At 43.8% G+C, this 24,721-nt stretch overlaps 1 protein-coding gene across 3 annotated transcripts in view; it reads right to left on the bottom strand.

Annotated features, from left to right (window-relative positions):
- LYRM1 (LYR motif containing 1) overlaps positions 1 to 24,721 on the bottom strand; it is a 59,542-nt gene that overhangs the window by 16,236 nt on the left and 18,585 nt on the right. For 2 of the 3 annotated variants that reach the window (XM_069210283.1, XM_069210282.1), the window contains exon 3: positions 912 to 1,087. In XM_069210283.1, the coding sequence (XP_069066384.1) occupies positions 912 to 1,070 (159 nt within the window). In that variant the 5' untranslated portion in view covers positions 1,071 to 1,087. The remainder of the gene's footprint in view (positions 1 to 911; positions 1,088 to 24,721) is intronic. The other variant, XM_069210284.1, reaches the window with a different exon arrangement.

The raw sequence follows: 24,721 nt of genomic DNA, 5'->3' as shown, positions 1-24,721 counted from the left end.
TGGACATTTGGAGATGCCATTGTTTACTGCATGTTTGCCCACAGTATCCTCTTAAAGGCATAGCCTGCTAACAGCAGCTGAAATCTCCATTGTGCAATGCAACGGAGTTGCAGTATTCATTACGGTAGGCCTGGTACGTTTCATTATCGGGCCCTTTAGGAATTAATGGGCGACCTGTAATTACAGCATAAGTATTAAGTACATTGGTGAAGATCAACTGAGTGCATCGCATGACCGATACCCCAAATATCTACCATGGTCCCAGTAACTCTTCTTTCACAACCTTTGTGAGGACTCTTTCCCTCACCTCCAGATCAAATTGTTGACTGTGCTCAACTAGACCCACCGGTAGCCCTAGCTAACTGCCACCGTAGGTCAACCATGCAATCTGAAGCCCATCATTTTTTATTTCAATTTTTTCCCTTCAGATTTGGCGCTCAGACAACGACATAATTTGCCAGTTTGGACAGTCCACCTTTGCTCATCAGCAAGTAATGTTTCATTTAGGGCCAGATGTATCAAAGGGTTTTTCCCATTCTGTGTCAATGGGAAAATGTGTTCGTACATATGGCCCTTAGTGTCCTATCGTTACATGTACATACTTCGGATGGGCTCTTGTCATGCACAGATTTTACTTTAGCTTGACTTTTATCTAAGGTATACTGTTTGCATTTTCCTTTCACAACGCTCTGAAGTCTTGTGTCCTGGCAAGAACTTTCTAAAACAATGTAAATGAATGAATGGTAAGCAGGGCATGGAGTCAGACCAAAGAAGCCACATTTTCATAGGATAAAGGTTTATTTCATATTTCATTAGACAGTGGTATAGCGCTCAGGTCTCTTTTCACAAAACTTCTTTTATAACTAACAGACAAAACCCACGTCTGAATATGGTAATGAGGCTGTACTTACATTTTTATTTTTCTTAAACAAGGTTTTGGCTTCTTCAACAATATATTGTTTTTCTTTGACGGTGTCTTCCAGCTCCCCTGACAAAGCCTGCCATTTATTTGCTAGTCTGAATATTTTCCGGTAAAGACCAAGAACCTCTTTTCGCGCTGCTGTTGTCATCTAAAAAAATGGTACAACTTAGGACAACAAAGGCAAACTTTTATTAGATTGGATGTTATTTCATCATTGTGTAACCACATTATAAGATAACTTTGTCTAAAATATATTAGCAAAATATTTACAAATGTAATCAAGAATTTACAAAAGCAGTAGGTTTGATTTTACTGAAAACAAAATGCTAGGTTTCAGAGAGAAAGCCGGCTTACCATTCAGGTGATCCAGCCCCCATGACTATTCTAACACCTTCAGTCAGGATAGATCTTTAAGTCAAGAAGGGGTTACATCCTGGCAAGGGCTAATGGGAAGCCAGAAACTGTTGAAGCTATGTTACTCATCAGAGGCAGGCAGGGCATACACAAAAGTGCTTTTTAGCCCCCAGGTCCTAACAACCGTGTTCTGGGCCCAGCTAATAATCTTACCACCCAAATTTAGCAGAGTCAGTTATTCACCGTACCAGTGCTTTAGACCATTTTGTCTCATAAGGTTGATTGTCAGTGGTAAGAAGGAGTTTTAAGTTTCATCCTTTACATATACTTTGGAAGATAACACTTAAATCAGAAATGCTCACATTTCCATTAGTTTAGTGCATTTTTGTTGCAGGTTGTAGACTAACCCATTTCTTCTAAGTTCGACTCACATAGAAGTGGTTTCAGGTGATACAGCTACATTAAACTGCCTTTCAGGTCAAACCTAAATAGCAGTGTGCTAAATTTTGCTGTGCAATTACATTACCTCTTCATCAAAGATATATCTTGACATTTAAACATAACACTAAACAGAGGGCATATTAACTGCTAGCAAAACTATATCATACAGGTCGCTTATCTTATGGTCAATGTTTTCACCCATAGAAGACACCAATAAATTAGTTACTTACCTTCGGTAACGTTCTTCCAGGAGGATACTGCCTCTAACCACCAATACTCTCATTTTAGAATATTCCCCAAGCGCCATACTGGGCCGGTAGATTTTTTTTTGTAGTGGTGCTCCCACGTGCCTCTAAGTGGCAGTGTGTGGCTTTGAGATGGCGCCACATTCACCGGGAAGTGACGGAGTGGAACCACATTTAAGCGCTATCACTGAGACGTTTCTTATCTTTAATATTTCCACAACCATAGGCGCGGAGCATGATCTACTGTTGGTAACTGTGATCTCAATACGTTTAGATGTTAAAAAGACGCCACTCCCCAGAATGGGGAAGTTAGAGGACAGGGTGGGATCTACTTTTAGACGGGGTATTTACCAAAAAGAAAAGAAAATAAAGATAATGCACTTGCTATGGACTCTAACTGCAGATTCCTGTCCTTTTTTGAGATCAGTAAATAGCGAGGGTAACAACTCCCACCTCTTTCAAACATCAGTACCCTCTCAATCACACCCAATGGCATCTCTGGAGAGCAACAGGGCGCACCTCTTCTAATACAAAGCACAGATGCTCTTCTGAAATTGGTTCTTGTGTGGGAGGGATAGTGTTTGGGGAGAGAAAAGCCACGGAATAGCCATTTTGAACAATCTGTAACACCCATTTGTCAGACGTGATGGCTCTCTTTTGTACATCAACCGTCGGGGCAGCATAATGTCAATGGCAATTTAGCAGAACAATGGATGAAGCCCCCTGACCAACCCCCCCACCCCACATGTAAGTATATTAAGTATGAAGCTAAAGCCGTTTCAAAGGCCAGACTAACAACTACCAATATAAAGAGACCTGCAGAGCTAAACAGAGCTACTAGCATGACACAATATCTTTTTAGAAAGTGCACCTTTCTCTAGAACATCCTCTCAACAACTACACCACTAAGATCTGTATCTCATAACACAATAACTGCTCCTCAATGTCATCAAGCATGACATGGAAACACACTTTCCAAAACGGATCCTAATCAAAGACAACACACTTCCAAGCACACACCCACATCGTGGACCACGCTACACATATGGATAAGTGCTTCAGCGCCTCACAAGGTGGAAGACACAATACACAAATGCTAGAACGCAACACAATACAGTATGAAGTGACTTTCATTTTTTCATTTACAGAGGGGTTTCGTCTGTGCGCTTTTCGTCTATTATGGTTTTCAATTTTTAACCCTCAGACTACAGCATGGAAATAAAGCTGTGGTTGGTTTTCACAGCTCACATCAATATTGCAGTCTGTCATATCCTTCAGTCCCCTAAACATCTGCCTCATCCGCTTGTGTGTACAATAAATGGGTATGCTTCCCATAGCAATCTCCACTCTTTGTTTTTCCTTATCTTCTATAATGTGGGAGGTAGCAAGGTGTTAAGCCAGAGTAATGAAGTCTTCATACCAATGGCTGCATGTTGCCCCAGCCTTCATCCAGTGCATTAGAGTAACTGCATATCAGTTCACTTGCATCAATTATTTTTGCAGCCATATAGTGGAGAACCTCATTATTAGCAGGGGAGGGGTCACGCATGGTTAGATCTTCTTACGCCCAGTAGGATTCATTTTGACGGCCACTTCTCAGAGAAACCGAAGGCCCCTCTCACTCATTTCTATGCCGAGTTAGGCTCATCCACATTCATCTTGTTTTGAGTCCGGCGACCCTGCCAGAGAAATGTTTACTAGAGGGGTTATTTGTACGTGTGAACCTTCACCCCGGCCTCTGGAACCGGAAGGTACAAGCATCAAATCACATTTGATTATTTTCTGTTGCTTTAGACGTTTACAAAAAACAATCACGTTTTCATGCGATGTATTTATGTGCTGATCCACTGTTTCTAGTAAAAACTCTTTCACCCTGCCCGTCTGCCTGTATTGTAAGTATCAATGCGCACCCTGGTGTGTAAGGGGTCTGCTTTGTTAGCTGACCATCCAGTTTCTCCTATAGCAAATCAATTGCATCACTAATATTTTTGCGAACTACAAGCACAGGTTTTCCAAGCTTCAAGAGGCACATTTTTTAAAGTACCGTTAGGGTTTGATGCTTACATCTCAATTTCACACGTCGTTCTTTTTAGCTTTCAGTTTAAGGCAGCAGAGGTGTTAACAATTCATTAATGTAAGCAAAACCTGCAATGTTAACTGTGGAAGAGTATCATTATAAAATAACATGTTGGACACAAAGTATCTGACCTTTGAATTGGTTAACTTTTTGTTGCGCATACTGATTTTACTGGTATGGTTGTGCTCCAGCTTAAGTACCTTTTTTCAGTATAAAAATTAAAACCAAAAGATCACTTTGGTGCATTTTGATTATAAAACATAAGTCTCAGCAGCACCTTTGTATCTCAATATAGACTCAAAATAAGGGACTTCCACCCCACTTTGGCTTTCTTTCTATTATTGGAACCAGGCATAGTTATCTTTGTTGATGTTGGTATAATGTTCTTGTTGCGACATTCTGAGGCTTCGGGTTCTCTCCAAATTCCTCTCAGGTGAGCAGGCTCACAGAACACCCGGCCTGCCCCTCAACCGGGAGCCCCTTTCCCCAAGGACAATTATTGCCCGGATCTTCAATCACTGGGACAGAGGGAGTTGAGGGCTGATGGGATTGTTGGGACTGTTATGACAGATTTTGAATTGATTTGCTTCCTCAATCAAGAATGTTAATTATATAAGTGTTAACATGAGATGATTGTGACCTTACTTACTGTAATGACAAAGTAATGCTGATGGAAATCTTTCAATAAAATCTCTTTTTTTTAAATAAAAAGATGCTGTTCCCAGCTAAGCTGTGTTATAGTGTGCGCAAGACGTGGCACTTCCTCGCTTCGCAGTAGGTGTGGGAACAGTTGGAGGGATGGCCTCAATAAATGACAAGGCACAGACAATGAGACCCCGAGGAGCTAACAAACGCAGCGAAGGCCCGCCCCAAAAGCCAGATGAGAGCCAGACAGGGATTGGTGGAGAGGAGAAGCGCAGCAGCAAATAACTCTAAGCACGGTGAAAAGCAATCAGTAAGACTTTGTTTGAAAGACTCACTACTTACTACTGTAGTCATGCGGAAGGGGGGTGGAAATAGTTGCCATGAAAATCTTCAGCTGTACTTGCCGTGAAACATGATTGGGGCGGGGACCCATTGCCTACCATTCATCTAATTGAAAGCGGCCTATGCAGGAGCTTTAATGGTCTAGTCAAGATTCATCCCAGTCAGAAGTTAAGACAGAAAGTTAATGGGGGCAACAGGCGCTCAGTAAGTTGGGGAACCATGGTCAGTTCAAAGACCACTGTGCAGGGTGGCATGGAGTGGGGATTATGTTCTAGGGGAAGGATTACATGTTTCTTCAGCAGGCACCTTTCAGGTAGTTGACAGCCATAGGCGGGGCCTGTTCTGTACACCAGACAGCACTACTACAACCCACCATGCTTAACACCCAGTCACAGGTGCACACCCCACACACCCTCAAGATGATGTCCTGGAACGGTAATGGCCTAGGCCACAAACTGAAAAGAGGCATAATTATGCAATAAATAAAGCGGCATAATTCAGACATAGTGCTGATGCAGAAGACTCACATGCTGGGACCAACCTGAGGGCACTATCACGCAACGGCTAGACCCTCACACTGCGTGCGGGCGGGCTACACCTTTCATTCAAGGGGAATGGGCATACTGGTTAAAAACAAAGCAACATTCACACCCCACTCAACTTGGAGAGACATACAGGGGATATATGTCACCCAGTCTGGCACGTGGGACGGCATCTCCAACAACATCTGCTTAGTATATATTCCACCACACCATCACCAACTTACCTTCCTCAAGATTAGCACACTGATATTGCAACTCCCACCATGAATGCAGACTATGGGGGGGATACTACAATGCGGTCATGTCTGAGATAGTGGTTAGACTCACCCACACTAAGAGACAGAGAGTCGTCCACACTAGTCACATTGTCACGTTTGAAGAGGCCCTTGGCCTCTTGGACACATGGAGGCTTCCCCAACCCGAAGAGCGCCAAAACACGGTCCTATCAGGAGCACACAACAGCGCATCACGCTTAGATCACATCTTTATGCAGCATGCACACATTCAGGATAGCCATAGTGAAACACCTGGCCTGGGCAATATCGGACCACTCAACAGTGTCGCTAGAGCTGAAGCCCAAAAAAGGTCAAAAGTGAACTCAGGCCCAAAACCAGTGCCCCCATGGTACTTGAAAGAGGATACGATCATGATGGACATCAGGAAAACAACAGATCACTATTTTAAGGACAATGTGGGTTTGGTGGAATTGCCCATTATCGTTTGGGAAGCCTACAAAACTGTACTAAGAGGCCAGGATTACTTCCTAATCTCGGGGCAGCAGAAAAAAGCAAGAGCAGAAATGGATCACCTGGAAAGCGAGATTACAGCTTTACAGCGAAACCTAACTGGAGGAGAGGACGAGAAAATGGCACAAACCCTCAGACTTAAAGAAAAAGAATACAGAGACCTAGCCGAAGAGGCTGCAGGTAAAACACATATCCTGACACAGAGGGGACTCTATGACGTAGGTAATAAAGCCAGCAAACTCCTGGCATGGTTGGAAAAGAGAGATCAGGCCCGAACTGGATGCTCTGGCTCACGACTGATGGTGGGGAAACTAACAACAGGGTGGAGCACATAGCAGAAGAATTTGCAGTTTACTACTTACAGCCTTATGAGGCCAGGGGTACTATCCGATGCACGAGATGCAGGGATTCCTTAGCTATATTTGCAACCCCATGTTATTGGCAAAACATAAGCAAATGCTACATGGTGACTTCATAACCAGTGAGATCATACAAGCTATAGGCTCCCTTGCCTCTGAGAAGCGATGGGACCAAATGCCTTCCCATCCAACTCTACAAAGGCCTAGCTAGAAAGTGGCACCTCATTTACTCATCATATGGGCCTCGGCCAAGACCGAGGGGAGACTCCCACAAGACCAAATGCAAGCCACAATAGTGGTGATCCATAAAGAAAATAAGCCCCATGACCGCTGTGGGTCATACAGGCATATTTCCTGCCTCAATGTGGAGATTAAAGTCTTAGCCAAACTGCTCCCCACTAGACTTAAGCAAGTAGTTACCACCTTGATCCACCAAGACCAATCAAGCTGTATGCCTCATAGAAGTACTAGTCTAAACATTCTATGCCTATTTGGCATATTGGCCGGCGCATCGGACAGTAAAATATCTATAATGGTTCTCTTGATGGACGCCACTATGGCCTTCAACACCCTGGACTGGGACTCTATGCATTCAGTGCTGGAGCACTTCGGATTTGGCCTGCCTTCCTGGGGTGGACCTGTCTCCTATATGGGGAACCGGAGGCCCGAGTCAGAGTTAACGGGGTACATTTACGCTACACCGGGGGATGAAGCAGGGATGCCCTCTCTCTCTCCCCGAATATTTGCCCTAGCTCAAGAGCCATTGGCAGTATGGATCTGGGATGACCCACTGGTGCGGGGTATCAGTTGGAACAGCCCATATCCTTATATACTGATCACATCATACTTTATGTAACGGACCCAAAGCTTACTATCCTGCGCCTAATGCAAATCCTCTGCATCTTTGGCACCTGTTCACGCTACATCATTAACTCGCAGAAATCACTCATGGATCTAGTGATAGGGTCTGAACCGGACCTACAAAGAGAGATACCCATGCCCATTGTACCTGTTCTATAAAAAAAATCAAATACTCATCCCACATTGCTTTGAAGCCGATGTACAACACTTGGGGGCCCTGCCGCTCTCTCTTCTAGGAAGAGCGGCCCTGTTAAAAATGACACTCCTATGGATGATCTACGCATTGCAAAACACCCCTTACCTGGTACCCAAAGAGCTTTTTCATTAAATGGAATCCGCCCTCCGGCTCCTCATCTGTTGTTCCGGCTCTGCCTGCATAGAACTTCAGTAATTAATTAAGGGAGTATGTGACTGGGGTATTGGGCTGCCTCATATATGAAAATACTACTGGGCCGCACAGTTGACAATAGTTAACGATTGGCCGTTTGCGCCACATGATGAACCAGCAATACGCATTGGTAAGCTGGCATGAGGAAAAGAGGGATATGAGGGGCACTCTATAAATCCAAATTAACTTGGACACTCCCCACACACCAGGACAGTAGCATGTGGAATCAACTAGCCAAGATAACCTCTGTTTGGTCGAGTGACCTTCTGTCAGAAGAGGGAAAGCTGCAAGGCTTTGAAAAATCGAAACTGATAGATATCACCAAACTAGGAGATGTATGGCATGGTGGTACACCCTGATGTTTGGCAGACCTGATAGACCAATGCCAACTAACTCACACACAAAGCTATAAATATCTCCAGCCTACCCACGCCTTTGCCTCACATATACAAAGGGACACGTTGATCGAGGAATCCTCCCCACTAGAGGACCGTATATTATTGTAACGACTATGCAGCATGGCTATCGCCCTCATTTATAAAAAAATAAAAAATAAACAATGCCCCTGACACCCTGCAGACCTTCAAGACTAAATGGGAGGCAGAAATTGAGGAATTTGAGGAGGGTGAATTGGAGGAGGCTTTGGGGGCGCCCAGAGAAATCGCCATTAAATCAGGTTTCAGACTGGACCAACTATGCCTCTTACACTTTTCTTACTACTCTCGAACAGCTCTGCACACCATGGGTAGGTGCCCGACAGCGGTTGGCATGAGGGGTAGTGGAGGTGAAGGGACCTTCCTTCATGTGGTCTGGGGTTGCTCATACATACAATAGTACTGGTCGAACATTAGAAGCACGCTGAAAGAGGTGACAGGACATCCCGTTTCAAGCAGTCAAATTTAGTATATTACATGTTTTAGGTGGTTATGCACCACCTCGCTACAGAAAACTGTAGTTATCCCTTGGTCTAGCAGTTGCTAAAAGAAATGTTGCACGTAACTGGGGGCGACCGAACCACGGACTCTGCAGAATTGCCAACAAGATATGGATTGGTGCATGCTTGCAAAACGGACAATCTATCATAGCAGAGGGTGTCCCAAAAAGTAGGAAAATGTGTGGTCTTCATGGAAAACTTACAGAGGGTATGGGGCTGTAAATGAAGTGTCTCATTGAGCTATTAAATAAAATGTGGTCTTATGCAAGTCCTGCTACTGACTACAACACTTTACCTGTACATTGCAACTGTTTGAAACATATGACAACCGCCATGATGATTTCTGCTTGTTGTAAAAGCATGCTTGTTTAGTATATTGATATACAACACCAATAAGCAACCTTTGACCCTGCTTGCAGGTAGGTCGCTTCTCGCTCCGCCTTCCGCGCTACCACCTTTCCCGATCTTTTACTCTTTTACTCTTTTTGCTTCCCCGCCGCTGCGTCCCCTGGGGCCCCTCCCGCCTCCCCCATCGTTCTCTCACCGTTTTCCTTTTCCCTGCCGCTGCGTCCCCTGCGGCCCCTCCCGCCTCCCCCCTCGTTCTCTCTCCGTTTTCCTTTCCCTTTTCCCACCGCTGCGTCCCCTGCGGCCCCACCCCCAAGCCCTCTCATAGGTTAAGCCGTCCCGCCTCCCAGCTGCCACTCCCACCCTCCCCTCCTCTTATGGTAGCCGCGGCGCGCCAAAGGCAAGCCCGTCTGCGCCCGTCCGCGCCTGGACCGCGCCCAGCGCCATCCCCCCGGTTCGCGAGACCCTAGCACCTCCAGACGCCGCTACACGACCGACCAACTCAACGCCCTCACCAAGGAACACCCACGGTCCCTTCGCATGCCGCACCTGCAGATTCACCTGCGACAGAACAACAAAACCGACAAAGACCGAAACTAACCACCTCCACTGCATACTCCTCAACACCCGCTCAGCACGCAATCACGCCATCGAGCTCTGGGACCTGCTCGACTCCACCGCCCCAGACGTAGCCTTCCTGACCGAAACCTGGTGGAACGACTCCTCGGCACCCGACATCGCAATAGCCATCCCGGACGGCTACAAGATCATCCGTAGGGACCGCAACAACGGAATCGGAGGAGGCATAGCCATCGCCCACAAATCCTCGCTCAAAGTCGACACCCACACCGACGACTCCCTCAAGACCGCCAAACACCTACACTTCCGCATCCACACCAACCCCAACACCACTCTCAGAGGAACGCTCATCTACAGACCCCCCGGACCACAAGCACCATTCAGCGAATCCCTCGCCGACCTCACCAGCACCCACGCACTCACCTCAACGGATTACATCCTTCTCTGGGACCTAAATTTCCACCTGGAGAACAACAACACCACAAACTCAACTACTCTGATCGACAACCTCGCCAACCACAGCCTCAGACAACTCATCAACACACCAACCCACATTGCCGGCCAGATCTTTGATCCCATCTTCTCCTCAAGCGCCCACATCACCTTCAACCATACCACCGTACTCCACTGGACCAACCACCACTGCATCCACTTCACCTACAAAAAACATATCGAGCACCATCGCACCCAACAATCACCCCGGCGATGCTGGAACAAAGTTACGGAAGACCAGCTTACCAACGCCCTCGTCCAGAACCCACCCCACGACTCCACCGACCCAGACACCGCCGCCAACAACCTCACCCCGTGGATCAAAAACTGCGCCAACACCCTCACGCCACTCAAAAAAAACACCGACAACCAAGCTAGAAGAAAAGCCACCTGGTTCACCGACGAGCTACTGAATTCTAAACGCGACTGCCGGAAGCTAAAAAAGGAATGGCTCCTCAAACGCACACCTGACAGCCTCACAGCCAAAAAAAAGACGCCACCCGCAAGCACCACCAACTCATCAGACCAGCCAAACGATCCCACTTCAAAGACCGCCTGGACAACAACGCACATAACAGCAAAGAGCTCTCCAGCATCGTGAAAGAAATCTCCAACCCCAGCGCCAACGTCAATGACATCCCTCCATCCCAAGAACTCTGCAATGCACTGTCCACCTTCTTCCACCGGAAGATCATCGACATCCACAACAGTTTTGACGCCACTCCCATGCCAGACCCCACCCCCGAACACTCCACCTGTGTAAACCACCTGACCTCCTGGACCATCGTGAGCGACACAGAGACACGCAAGATCATGAACTCCATCCACTCAGGATCTCCGTCAGACCCCTCCCCCCACCATGTATACAACAAAGCCGACACCACCATCGCCCCCCAACTACGAAGTCATCAACATCTCCTTCGAAACAGCGACATTCCCTGAAAAATGGGAACACGCCGAAATCCGCGCCCGCCTCAAGAAACCCAAAGCAGACCCAACGGCCTCAAGAACTTCCGACCCATCTCCCTGCTCCCCTTTCCAGCAAAGGTGATTAAAAAAATCGTCAACACACAACTAACCAGCCACCTCGAAGACAACGGCATCCTAGACTCCTCCCAGTCCGGCTTCAGACGAAACCACAGCACCAAAACCGCCCTTCTCGCCGCCACAGACGACATCAGACGCCAAATGGACAACGGCGAAACATCAGCCCTCATCCTCCTGGACCTATCTGCCGCCTTCGACACAGTCTGCCACCGCACCCTGGAATCACACCTCCACGAAACCGGAATTCAAGGAAAAGGTATTATAAAGTCTCTCACACGCAGTACTTATCTTCAGTTCCAGACTTTATTTTCATCTCCACTGTTCAGCCTTCATACAGCTTTTCCCAACCTCCTTCCTTCAGCACCTCAGCTTCACTCTAGATTCTCCAGCCCCTTCTCAACATTCTAACACAGCCTCCCATGTCCCATTCCAAGTGTTCCATGTTCCCACTTCCATGGGGGGAAGGAACATACCATTCACAGTCCTGTGTTATAATTATTACCTATTACATCTATATGACTATAACTATATAATAATATAACATAACAATAAATCTAATACAGTGAATAATACACTACACTACTGGTGCTTATTATACCAAGCTAAAGCCTACAGTTACCATATTACAACACATCTTCCCCTTTATGACAACAAAAAAGTTCATTTGTTACATTTGTTACACTTGACACGTAAGAAAATCTTGTTCCATACAAGGTCCTTTTCCTTGACATCGCAGGCCCTTCACCAACCCGAAGGTGTGGAAGTTCATATTAATATGCATCTTGAGCATGACAACGGCTTCTCGCCTGCAATCTCTTGTCTTTTCATCGTGAGACACCATCGGAAATTGCCATCTTACTATGCGTTTGGTATTTAACAATCCTGTCCATACTCCAGCACTGGCCATTACTCAACATAACAACATTTTTCTTTATTTTAGTTATGTGGAATGGACCTGTAAACTTAGAATCTTTCCTATATGGCCTCACTTGACCCAAGGGTCTACTTACTAAGACTTGATCACCCACCATCCAACTTTGCAGTTTCGCCCCATGTTTACTGTCATATCTCTGTTTGTATTTGTTTTGGTGCATTGTTATCTTTGTACGGTTGTAAGTAACTAACCTTTCGTCTTTATTACCTCCCCCAAGCCAAGGTGGAAAGAATTTGGTGCATGGTTTCCTCCCACGTAGAGCAACAAATGGGGAAATCTTAGTAATTAAGTTCGGAGTAGTGTGGTAGGCCCAAAGCATCTCTCTGACTGCACATTCTACATTTACATGGTTAGTACAAGCCAATTGAATGCATTCTTTAATCATGCGGTTGGCCCGTTCAGCCAGGCCATTAGCCCTGGGGCAGTACAGAGCGGTAGTGAGATGTTTAATGCCTACCGAGTCCAGGAATTGCTTCATCACTATAGATGTTAATTGCACACCGTTGTCTGTGATAAGAGTTTCAGGAATTCCTTCCACAGCAAATATGTCCTTAAGGAATGTTATAACAGAATTTGTGGTAATTTGGTTTACAAATCTCGTGGATATCCAATGGGAATGGTAATCAATTAGGACAAAAGCAAATCTTTTTTGGAGACCTGCATGATTAAGAGGGCCAATAATATCTAAAGCTAGCTTAACCCACGGTTTGTTGGGAACTTGAACTGGGGAGATGGGCGTTTTGCGAACTGTTTTAGATTTATCACTTGCAGCACAGATAGAACATCCCTTAACTTCATTTTCTATTAAGGAATCCATGTTGGGGAACCAGAAACACTCCCTAACTCTGGCTTTGGTGAGACTACGTCCTAAATGGCCCTCATGGGCCAGTTTTATTATTTTTAATCTAAGGCTCTGGGGAGGTATGATTTTATCGTTTCGGAGTACAAAATTATTCTTTTCATTTATTTCCAACCGCACTTCCCAGAAATCCTTAATGATATCTTCCAGATCTCTTCTCACTAACGGCCACCCCTCTCTAGCTTTTTCCTTTAATAAGGATAATGCATCATCCTGTTTATATGCCAACTCCCATTCCTCATTATTAATGGAAGGTAAGTCAACCAACAGTATGGGAAATTCGTTAATTTCCACCTCCTCCTTGATGTTCATAGGGGATCTAGAAAGAAAATCAGCTGCAGAATTCTTATTACCAGGAATGTATTCCACGTTAAAACAAAAAATTTCAAGCCCTAAGATCCATCTGGCTATTCTTGGAGTGCTATTGCTTAATCCCTTGGTGGAGAACACATATACCAAGGGTTTATGATCAGTTCGTAGGGCAAATTGAGTTCCCCATAGGAAAAACTTGAAATGTTTTATGGCCCAGAAGGCCGCCAGGGCCTCTCTTTCGATGACCGAGTAGTTAGCTTCTGCCTTGCTTAAGGCCTTGGATGCAAAAGCTACTATTCTTTCTCTTCCATCGACAATTTGAGACAAGGTAGCACCCAAACCTAATTTGCTGGCATCGGTTGTGAGAATTGTCCTCCTGTTATGGTCAAAATTGCATAAGTAAGGTGCTTCCACTATGTCCAGTTTGATTTGCTGGAAGGCACTATCGTGCTCATCAGTCCAAATATATGGTACGTGATTTTTTAATAACTCTCTAAGTTTACATGAGATGGATGAAAATTTTTTAACATATTTGGACATGAATTCAGCCAACCCCAGGAATGATCGTAACTCGTCTTTGTTTTTTGGAGGATCAGCTTTTCTCACCGCATCTACCAGGGAGAATTTGGGTTTAAATCCGTCTTTAGAAATAACGTGTCCTAAGTACTCTACTGAACTCACCCCCAACTGACATTTTTCGCTTTTTAATGTGAGCCCCGCTGTCTTCAACTTTTGAAGGACCTCTCTTAAATTCTTATTATGTTCTTCTTCCGAGACACCATAAATCAGCACATCATCCTGGAAGCATAACGTATTAGGTAAGTCGCCCAGGATGTTATGCATGATTTTCTGAAAGACAGCTGCCGCCGATGCGAGCCCAAAAGGCATTCTGTTGAACATGAATGAGCCAAATGGGGTGGTAAAAGCTGTGAGCCATTTGGACTCGGGATGCAACTCAACCTGATGATATGCGCTTGAAAGATCCAATACTGAAAAGTATGCTGCTTCCCCCATAGTACTAAGGATCTCATTGATTCTAGGAAGGGGGTACCTCTCGACCCATATGTTCCTATTCAAATCCCTCAAGTCCACACACAGCCTGATATCTTTACCATTACTCTTTTTGGCCACCACAATGGGGGCCAACCATTCCGAACACTCAACTGGTTGTATGATTCCCAAATTTTCTAATCTGTTCAATTCTTCTTTGACCGCACTCTTTAGGAGGTGCGGTATCGGCCTAGTCTTGTGTGTTACTGGTTTAGCTTTAGGTTTGAGCTTAATCTTGTGCTGGAAATTTTTTAAAAGCCCTAATTTATCAGAGAAAATTTCTGGGAACTCTCGTATAAAGAATTCACTTCCACTAGGGTTCTCAATACATAACACTTGTTCCGGGTTGTTAGGATCAAGTTTTATTCCCAGTTCTTTTTGGTGTTGCCACCCAAGCAAGCTTGAACCATCTTCCACCACGTATATTTTACCAACGGTGGAGCGGCCTTTAAAGGAAATAATGCCTGTGAACATCCCAATCAATCAAATAGGATCCCTATTATACCCCTTGGGACTGATATCCGCTTGTGATAGCTCAATTTTACTGCCATTTTCAATCTCACTTAAATCCCGAGAATTAATAATTGTGAATGGAGAGCATGAATCCGCATATACTCTAGTTAGCCTGTTGTTGATGGTTATGGTGCACTCTGGATATCTATTGGAGTTACCACTATCTGAGTTTATTTGCAATACAATTTTTCCGATCAACTGGGAAGCATCATCCGATTTCTTGTTGTCTATCAGTTTAGAAGAGTCCTTGCACACCCTCGCAAAATGCCCCCTTTTATTGCATTTCCTGCAAATTGCAGATTTGGCTTGGCAATGAATAGAATTAGCCAAGTGATTACTACTACCACAGCGGTAACAGGTAAAGTTAGATTTTACATTTGCGTGCAGTTGGGGTTGTTTATCCTTGCCTCTGATTTTAAGAATTTTATCATCTTTGGGATCACTCTCAATTTCATTTACAAGTTCATCAACAGGAGTGTGTCTAATTTCCTGTAAACAAATCTCCGTGTGCTCTATAGATTTTGCAATTTCAATAGCTTCCTGCAGATCAGGTTGCCTCTGTAGCAATTTTTCCTGAATTTTGGTATTATTTGTGCACCGCACTAGTTGGTCTCTGACGAGAGAGTCATTGAGATCCCCGAACTCACACAAAGCGCACAACCCTCTAAGAGCAGCAATATAATTGGTGACACTTTCCTGCTTGCCTTGACAACGAGAGAAAAATTTGTGACGTTCAAGCACCACATTAATGCGGTCCCCAAATTGCTTCTCAAGTTTTAAACATGTGGATATATACTCATCCTGAACCTGACCTTCGGGATTATTAGGATCTGGAAGAGAATCATAAATTTTCCTCCCATGGGTCCCTAAATTGTGTAGCAAAATATGTTGTTTTCTCACAGGATTGAATTTGTCCCCCCCAATTGCTATCAGATAGGATTCGAAAATCCTATACCAATCCTTCCACGGAATGTTAGGTTCCCCTATTTCATTTAAGAAGGGAATTGGTTGCAACATTCCTGCAGCGGCCATTATTACAATAATAGAGTATTAGAATAAGTTAGGATAATCAATTGCCTAGTTACAATAATACAATTGCTATTTGCAGTGTGATTTGCCAAGATATCCTGACAAAACAGGGAAATGGAAGTTAGAGAAAAAGCATTAGCAACAACACAATCCCAACATGCACTTTTAAATTGTATAGCTTACAGTCAATCAGCACAGAAAATTAGAGGAAAATACATTAGCCACAAGTCAATCCCAGCATACACTTCAAAAATGTAGAACAGTATCACCAGCTGAGTTAAGACAGGTAAGAATTTTCTCCTTCCAATATTGGTTGTACTTCCGTGAAATCTCCTTAAAAGTGACTTCCCTGTGCTGTGCCTGTCAGCGTGAGCATGTAACAGGCTAGGCCGTTCCTTGAATGCAGCCTTAACTAACTCCCATACGCCTGTAATGAAGTATTTTGCCCCGGACTGAATGCGCGATCCACCAGAAATGCAATCAGCGTCGTAACGACCTCGATATGCTTGTGGGAAGGGAAGTGACTTTTGATGTTGTCCGATTGACTGCGCTTCCTCAGAGAATGAAAACTGACACGAGCGCGTGTGGAATGCAGCGCTCATAAACCGGTGAACGGTGAACGAAGTCTTCCTTTACCAGCGCGCGATAAACAATATGTACGCTGAGGAGAGGAAGGAATTCTGATGTTTTGTTTTTAATCGTGCTTCAACGGTGCTGAAATGTGAGCGCTCGTAAACATGTGGACAACCACCCATAGGCTTGTTTGAAATGAATGCTTTATCTACTCGCGCACAATAAATGACATGTGGTATTAGGTCTACCACATATTTTGCAGTGCTTGTCAGAGATTGCCACGATTGGAACGTAATCTTGAGTCACTCAAAACGGAGATTTCGTCACACATCCAGCCGGGTAACTTAGCTCGAGAAATTGTGACCTCTCGTGAAATCTTGTTAAATAAGTAGGTAAATATTAATGAGAATTCACTTCTTGTATGGGTACTGAAGGCGTGAATACAATTATCACTGAAACAGCCGAAACCAATCAAAAGGGGTGGAGATGATAGTGCCCCCTTTCGCACTCCTCGTCGCCAGTATTATAAAGTCTCTCACACGCAGTACTTATCTTCAGTTCCAGACTTTATTTTCATCTCCACTGTTCAGCCTTCATACAGCTTTTCCCAACCTCCTTCCTTCAGCACCTCAGCTTCACTCTAGATTCTCCAGCCCCTTCTCAACATTCTAACACAGCCTCCCATGTCCCATTCCAAGTGTTCCATGTTCCCACTTCCACGGTGGGAAGGAACATACCATTCACAGTCCTGTGTTATAATTATTACCTATTACATCTATATGACTATAACTATATAATAATATAACATAACAATAAATCTAATACAGTGAATAATACACTACACTACTGGTGCTTATTATACCAAGCTAAAGCCTACAGTTACCATATTACAACAAAAGCCCTCGACTGGATCGTCTCATTCCGCACCGACAGAACCAAGAGAGTCCGCCTCCCCCCCTTCCGCTCCGAAGCCACCGACATCATCTGCGTTGTCCCCCAAGGCTCATCCCTCAGCCCAACGCTGTTCAACATCTACATGGCCCCCCTCGCACAAGTGGCCCGACAACACAACCTCAACATTCTCACCTACGCCGATGACACCCAGCTCGTCCTCTCACTCACCAAAGACCCGCGCACCGCCAAAACCAACCTCCACGAGGGGATGAGATCCATCGCCGAATTGGTGAGAATCAGCCGTCTGAAACTGAACTCAGACAAGACGGAGGTCCTCATCCTCGGATCCACCCCCTCCGCCTGGGACGACTCCTGGTGGGCCCACCGCACTAGGAACCCCACCGACACCGACCAACCACGCTCGCAACCTGGGCTTCATCCTCAACTCCTCCCTCACCTTGTCTAAACAGGTCAACACAGTTTCCTCCTCCTGCTACAACACACTCCGCATGCTCCGCAGAATCTACAAGTGGATCCCGACAGAAACAAGAACAGTGACACAGGCCCTCGTCAGCAGCAGGCTGGACTATGGCAACGCACTCTACACAGGCATCCCAGCGAAAGACCTACTACGCCTCCAACGCATTCAAAACACCTCCGCCTGACTGATCCTCAACGTACCCCGCCACAGCCACATCTCCCACCACCTGAGAAACCTTCACTGGCTCCCCGTGAACAAAAGGATCACTTTCAAGCTTCTTACCCATGCTCACAAAGCGCTCCACGATACCGGACCAGCCTACCTAAACAACAGACTCAGCTTCTACACCCCCACCCGTCAGCTCCGCTCCTCTAACCTCGCCGTCGTCACCCGCATCCGAAGAAAGACCTCCGGCGGCAGATCCTTCTCATACCTCGCCGCCAAAACCTGGAACACCCTCCCCACCAACCTGCGACAGACTCAAGACCTACTCACCTTCAGAAGACTCCTCAAGACCTGGCTCTTCGACCAGTAACACCAGACCCCCCCTCCCCCGCGCCTTGAAACCCTCACGGGTACGTAGTGCGCTTTATAAATCCAATGATTGATTACTTGATTGAATAAAACAGTATTTTCTTAAATAAAACGTTCCTGTTGCATTTGAAATATGGAGATATCAGTCAGCATATCAGTTATAACAAGACACCTATTTGTAATTTTCTACTGTGAGATGAGGATCAACATTGTACATTGAAGCATGTATCTAGTTCAACAGGCCCATTTTCAGTTTCTAGTAAATGGCCTGTGAGGCAAGAAGTTGTCTAAATCGAGAATTTTTTTTTGTAAAACTCAGATAAACTCTACTGGCCCTAAAACAGATTATATATTGCATTCCAGCAGGCACCATTGTGCAACCGGGGTGGCCACTATCCTTTCTAGAGATGCATCTTTGGTAACTCTGTTTTTCATTTTGTTTGTTCTGCATTTTACGTGTAGTAGCCCGATTCTCTAAATCTGCCACATATTTTACATGCACCATCTTAACAAAAACACCATTATCAACAGTGACATTGCTGCATAATGTGTACCAGACACAAGTCAAAGGTGTTCTTATATATAATTTCATAAGGTCTTTAAACATTTTTATGTATTTTGCAAAAGGGACTTTTCATTAGTATCCACTGACTAAGTTAACTCTCAACAATTTCTGAATTAAAAAACATACTAAAAAAACTTTGTACTTGAATCTTGGGAGATTCAGATTCTGGAAGACTCACAATTCTGATTCACTTCAAATTTTAGAAGGGTAACAGTTGGTAGTGTCACATTATCAACAGTTTTTTCAGTGTGTGTTTACCACTGGCTGAACTGTCCTCCAACTCTTTGAAAGAAATCCGACTGGGACATCTGCAACAGAATTGTTGGTTGCACAGCCAGCACTGAATCTGGAAGTTGCACTGAGAAGCCTTATAGGATAGATCACATGATATTAGTCCACTGACACCAATCTTGTTTTGGGTAATAGTTGTAATATCCATGGTCATGTTCCTTTCATCCCACAAATCGGCACAGGATCTCAATAGGTTGGACCAAACTTTACCTTTAATCCCAATCAATCTACAACTAGCCTTCCAACCTTCAGTACCCAGCTTGACAGTCACTGAATACAGTGTTGAAGCTGTAGTCTGGCATGGACAACCTTGGGCATGCTGCAAATTCAGCAACAGAGCAGGCATGATTGATCATGTGGATCCTCCCTTCCTGAAAGATCCAATATATACATTTTAACCTTCAATAGAATTTAGTAAGGGGAGCAGTTATAAAGCACACATCTTGGCACAATATTAATAGCCCTCTGTGCACTAACCACATTCTGAACCCACAACCCACCATTGCCGAAGACAGTAGCGAATCAATGCTTGTTTTACTGTGGCATTGGTGCCCTCGATGATTGTGTTTGAGCCATGTCTAAAGCGACATGAGAATTTAACTTAGTCCTACCTTACCAAGTGCATCTGCTAATTCCTCAGAGTTAAAAGTTGTCCCTTAGCAGAATGAACTCTGCACATTGCTACTAGGCTGAACAAGCCTTTTATGACTGTGTCAGCCATAACCTAGAATTTGGGCAATATAAACATAAATACTGTATATAGTATATACAAGTATATAGTTATGCCTGTCTAATGACTAAAACGGACTGACATGGTCCAGGTAAACGTTTTGGAAGTGATGCACTTCTTACTCCATTGGAGTTGGGAGGGTCTTACAAACCTTGCATTGTGATATATACATTTTTTTTAGTTTTGGCATTACCAGTCCCCAATTTCACTGCTTTAGAATGTGTTGCAAACTCCCCTACGGGTTCAGTATCTATGTCTTCATTAGAGGCTACTATTAATCAGTTAGATTCATTTTGCATGTAGCATTCGCCTATTTTAGGAATACTAACTATAGGTAGTCCATCTTTGACGAGGAAGTAACTGTACTTCTCCTGAAAGCCAGGAGGTGAGGCTTTTTACTGTGTTATGATTAGACTGCTGAGTGTATGTCCAGGGCAATCCTGATTTTAAACTGCGTCATTACTTATTTAGGAAGCTACACAGCATGACAGAGTTTGCATCTGAACTGCCCTTACCCAACTAACTTTAGTGTGCCAGTTTGTGCTGGACTTCAATCAATGGAAGCTGTCATTGAAGAGCAGCTATCTTACCCCAAAGCTATTTAGCTTTCATCATCTTTCCCAGTGGCCTTCCTAATCATTGGTTTCCCAGTGCTTTAAGTCAACACTGTATCCATGAACACACACTGATGACTGACATAATGAGAACTTGTTTATCAACTTTTTTCAAGGCTAAGAGAAGTACATTTTATTCTTCAATTTGTTTGGTTGAGTCACCTAAGGGCTTCACGCACATGTTTTCACCTTCAAATACCTAACCTAAAATCTCCATTGCATTGCTGCACAACCTAAGAAGTACCACTGTTCCGTGCCTGTTGCAGGTTGCACCAATACATCAGTATAAAAAAACTTCCTGATAGTCAAGCTAAGGAGCTTCAGTAATTACCTGTCAATGTGTGTGGATAGGGGTAAAGAGTGGTAAAGATCTTGAGGGTTCAGACGATGAAAGAGGTAAGGGGAGGTGGAGAGTTTTTAGGATTCAGGGAAGGGTAGAGGTAAACGGAGGTAGGGGTGTTATGGGGCTAAGAGGCAGGAAAAGGTGAAAGGAGGTAAGGCCTATAATAAAAGTATATAATACTAAAGGGGACTGGTGGGGGGGGGAGGAATAAAATATAACATGCACACACACACACACACATATATATCAGTAATACCCACAAAAATGTGTAGTAAGAACCCACCGTGTAATACAATGCATTGTATAAGCTGATTTGTATTACATGCATGGTTACGTTGTACACATGTATTTTCTCTGCTGAAGCAAATCGCTCCTCTACTGAGGTTAAATAGTGAGATTTATATGCAATACATGTTGATTGTATAAAATATACGTGTATCCAGAATGACTGGGTACTAGTCTGACTACCAAATTAAGGGCCAGATGTACCAAAGGATTTTACCCATTCTGTGTCTATGGGAAAAAGCTTTCGTACATATGGCCCTAAGTTAGCTGTAAATGTGCTGCAGTAAGCATGTGTCTTTGTGGGTCTCTGAGTATTTGTGTATGTTCCTGTTTCCAATCTTTTCTAGAAAATGTAGGTGTAATCAACTGGTATAGGGGTTTCGCTCTCAGTATAATGTGGAAAATAAGTTATCAAAATTTAAAATTCCTTTTACTGCTTGTAATTCCATTAGGAAACTAGAAGGCTAACGTCCCACATTTTTCTAAGACCCGAAATGCTAGTCCTTTCCCTTCACTGGATAGCTCATACCTTAAGAATTTGGTAACTGTAATTGGATTTATATAGCGCTTATTACCTCTGACGATGCATTGAATCGCTTTACGGCGAGTAGCACGCTACTCCGGAACCCAAAGTTAGTGGTTAATTTAGTGGTTATTGGTAGATATTGTAGTAAGTCATGAGCTCTCCAGTTTCTTTGTGATATATTAATATCAGATAGGTGTGATCATTAGTGGGGGTCAAGAGGTTCGAGGTGACTGGCATGTGAGATAGACTGGCTGGTGAAGATTTGGTACAGTCAGATTACAGGGATAGTGTTTTAAAGAGGCGAGGTTATGATCTAATACAATAAAATAGATGAGGTAGGCAGGGTTAAGACTGAGGGGAGGATATACTCAGAATTAGAAGATGGAAGGTAAGAAGAGGGTCACTCTTAAGAAAGAAAATACATCAAGGTCAATTCTTCATGCCGGGTTTTAGGAGTAGAGTGGAAAAAGGCTTTCGGAGATAGTAAGCTATCACAGAATGTAAGCTGTAGAAGAAACAACATTACATATAGTGCTCCCTAACAGGGACGGACAGCTTAAACATGGGATTCCGAGTGTACGTATAATTTAAACATTAAGAGCCCTGGCATGTTGTGCAGCAAGCGTAGGACTGCTCTTTTCATTTTCACATTCACAAAGCATATTTTGGAGTTCCTGAAATTCAGTTTGTAGCCTGCCTTAGAGTCCATGCTGTCCACATTCTAAATGTTCTTCCAAATCACCCGTCATACACAATAGAAACTGCACTCAGGTCACATTGCAGTAGTTTAATTAGTCTTGCAGAGAATACCTTAGGCCTATTTTATGACCCTGGGGGAGTCCAGTAAAATCAAATTGGAGTTCTCCTAAAGTAAAGGAAGTCAAATAATAGGATTCTGATGCTACACTTTTAGTAAATAAAAATGTTATTGTATTTTCTGAGCATTAGCTGCATCATTAACCCAATGCTATGTACATTTGAATTGCCTATGTTTTGCAAAGTAAACTTATATCGCGAAATTCAAAAACGATTCTTCAGGTCTTATCGGGTTTCAAAACTGGGTAAAGAGGAATATCCATTGTTGACAAGTATAGGGTTACTATTTTCTTATATTGTAATTTATCTACAATTAGTTTCAGGCCCTTCTGTATTTCCGTCTCTATTACTGGATATTGTTTTTGAACTAGTGGTTTGTCTCTCAAAGGAATCAGGCGTGGCCCTGCATCTCTATCTCAAAGCACCTGTTTTTTTTTATACAATACAGGAGCCATTGGTGAGAGTGATGGTTTCACTGGAACTTCCTCCCCCAAGTGAGCCTCGATTAAAATTTGTAGGGGCAATCTTTTTCTTCTAATGTTATCAGACTGTCCAAACAAAATCAGAGATTATTCGTTCAGTACCTCCTTTGAACTGCATTCAAACTTTATAAATTAAATCTAGTTCATTTAAAAATCCATCGCCATTTCTATTTGCACATAACCATTAGTCTTATTCACATTGCAGTGGGTCTGGAGGTTCTGGTGGGCTACAGTTACTCCTGGGGTGCTGTCTATTATGGTCACCTCCCTTGTTCTGTGCCTCCAAAGAAATCTTTCTTTGACACATCCTATTTGTTTGCTTCAGAAAATGTTGTTTTTAGGGTCCTGACCCTTAATAGTCTCCTCTTCCCTGATGATAGGCTTGTGCCTTCTCAGGTCCTCAGGAAGAACAAGCACATCTGCTCGATTCTGCCTACGTTTCTCTGAGATTCTGTGAAGAATAATAGCTCTCAGCAAAGGATTGATATTTCTCTGGAGTTCTTATTTCTCTCCTATCTCTCAGGACATAGCCTTCGCGTTCTTCATATTTACAGTAAAATTGTGGCGTAATTTAAAATCCACTTCGGAACGCCATCCGCTCCACTCAGGTTGTTGAGTTTCTGGCTTCCTTTCTTTTGAAGACTTTCATTCTAAGTCTTAGTTTGAAATAGGGGTCTATAAAGTCTAACCCCTGATATACCTCTTCCTCTGTAGACATAGACCTGAGATATTATTTTTGGCAGCTTCACTTCTTTCTTGTGTGGAGTAGCAGCGTATCTTTGGCAAATTCCCAATAGGGCTGCATCGCTTTTAATATTACCAAGAACAATCTCAGTTGCTGTGCCTATGTTATCTAAAAGATTCATCCTTAAGTCTACTGCAGATGAAACTCTCTATTCTTTCTGTATTTGTTTTAATACCTCTGGCAATGCCACACCTAAAGGCATACCATGTGTAGTCATGTGTACAGTAACAAATACACTTCCCCATGACTAATACTGTTATAGATTTGGTATCATGTCCATCGATAAAGATATATTTAATTTTCCGTGTTTATCATGTGGAGTAAAATTAGGAAATACCTCTTCCAATTGATGGGTTTTTCATGACAACCAAACAGAATAAAATACTATTTTTGTCAGGGAATGTCCCATGAAGCATCTCTCTAGTTTCCGCTAAAGTGGGATTGCCTCGTTTTGATTGTGATGTATATGTATCAAGCACAGGCCGAGTCTTTCCTACCAGTGCGAGTGGACCAACCTGTACCCTTCTTACCATATGTGGGAGTTTCCCCTGAAACAACGATAACTGTACAATGCAGCCGAAATGCATGTTAAACATACATAAACATATCATATTGTGAAGAAGGGTCAATCTTAACGTAGTTTGTGAATAGTCGTGCTGCATCAGCAGCTTCCTTTTGAATCCAGGAATAAAAGATCTATGTAGCATATACTGGTTCTGCTCCGACCACAAGCACTCCTTCATCCGCGCTTATTGGAAATCCCCTAGATGCCACATGCTTGGTAGGGGCTGGCGAACCTTACTCAGGTTCGCTACCTTTTCCCACT

Source organism: Pleurodeles waltl, chromosome 10, assembly GCF_031143425.1.
Source record: "Pleurodeles waltl isolate 20211129_DDA chromosome 10, aPleWal1.hap1.20221129, whole genome shotgun sequence".
NCBI lineage: Eukaryota > Metazoa > Chordata > Amphibia > Caudata > Salamandridae > Pleurodeles > Pleurodeles waltl.
Note: the sequence above shows the minus strand (reverse complement) of the source record. Positions and strands in the feature narration are given on the sequence as shown.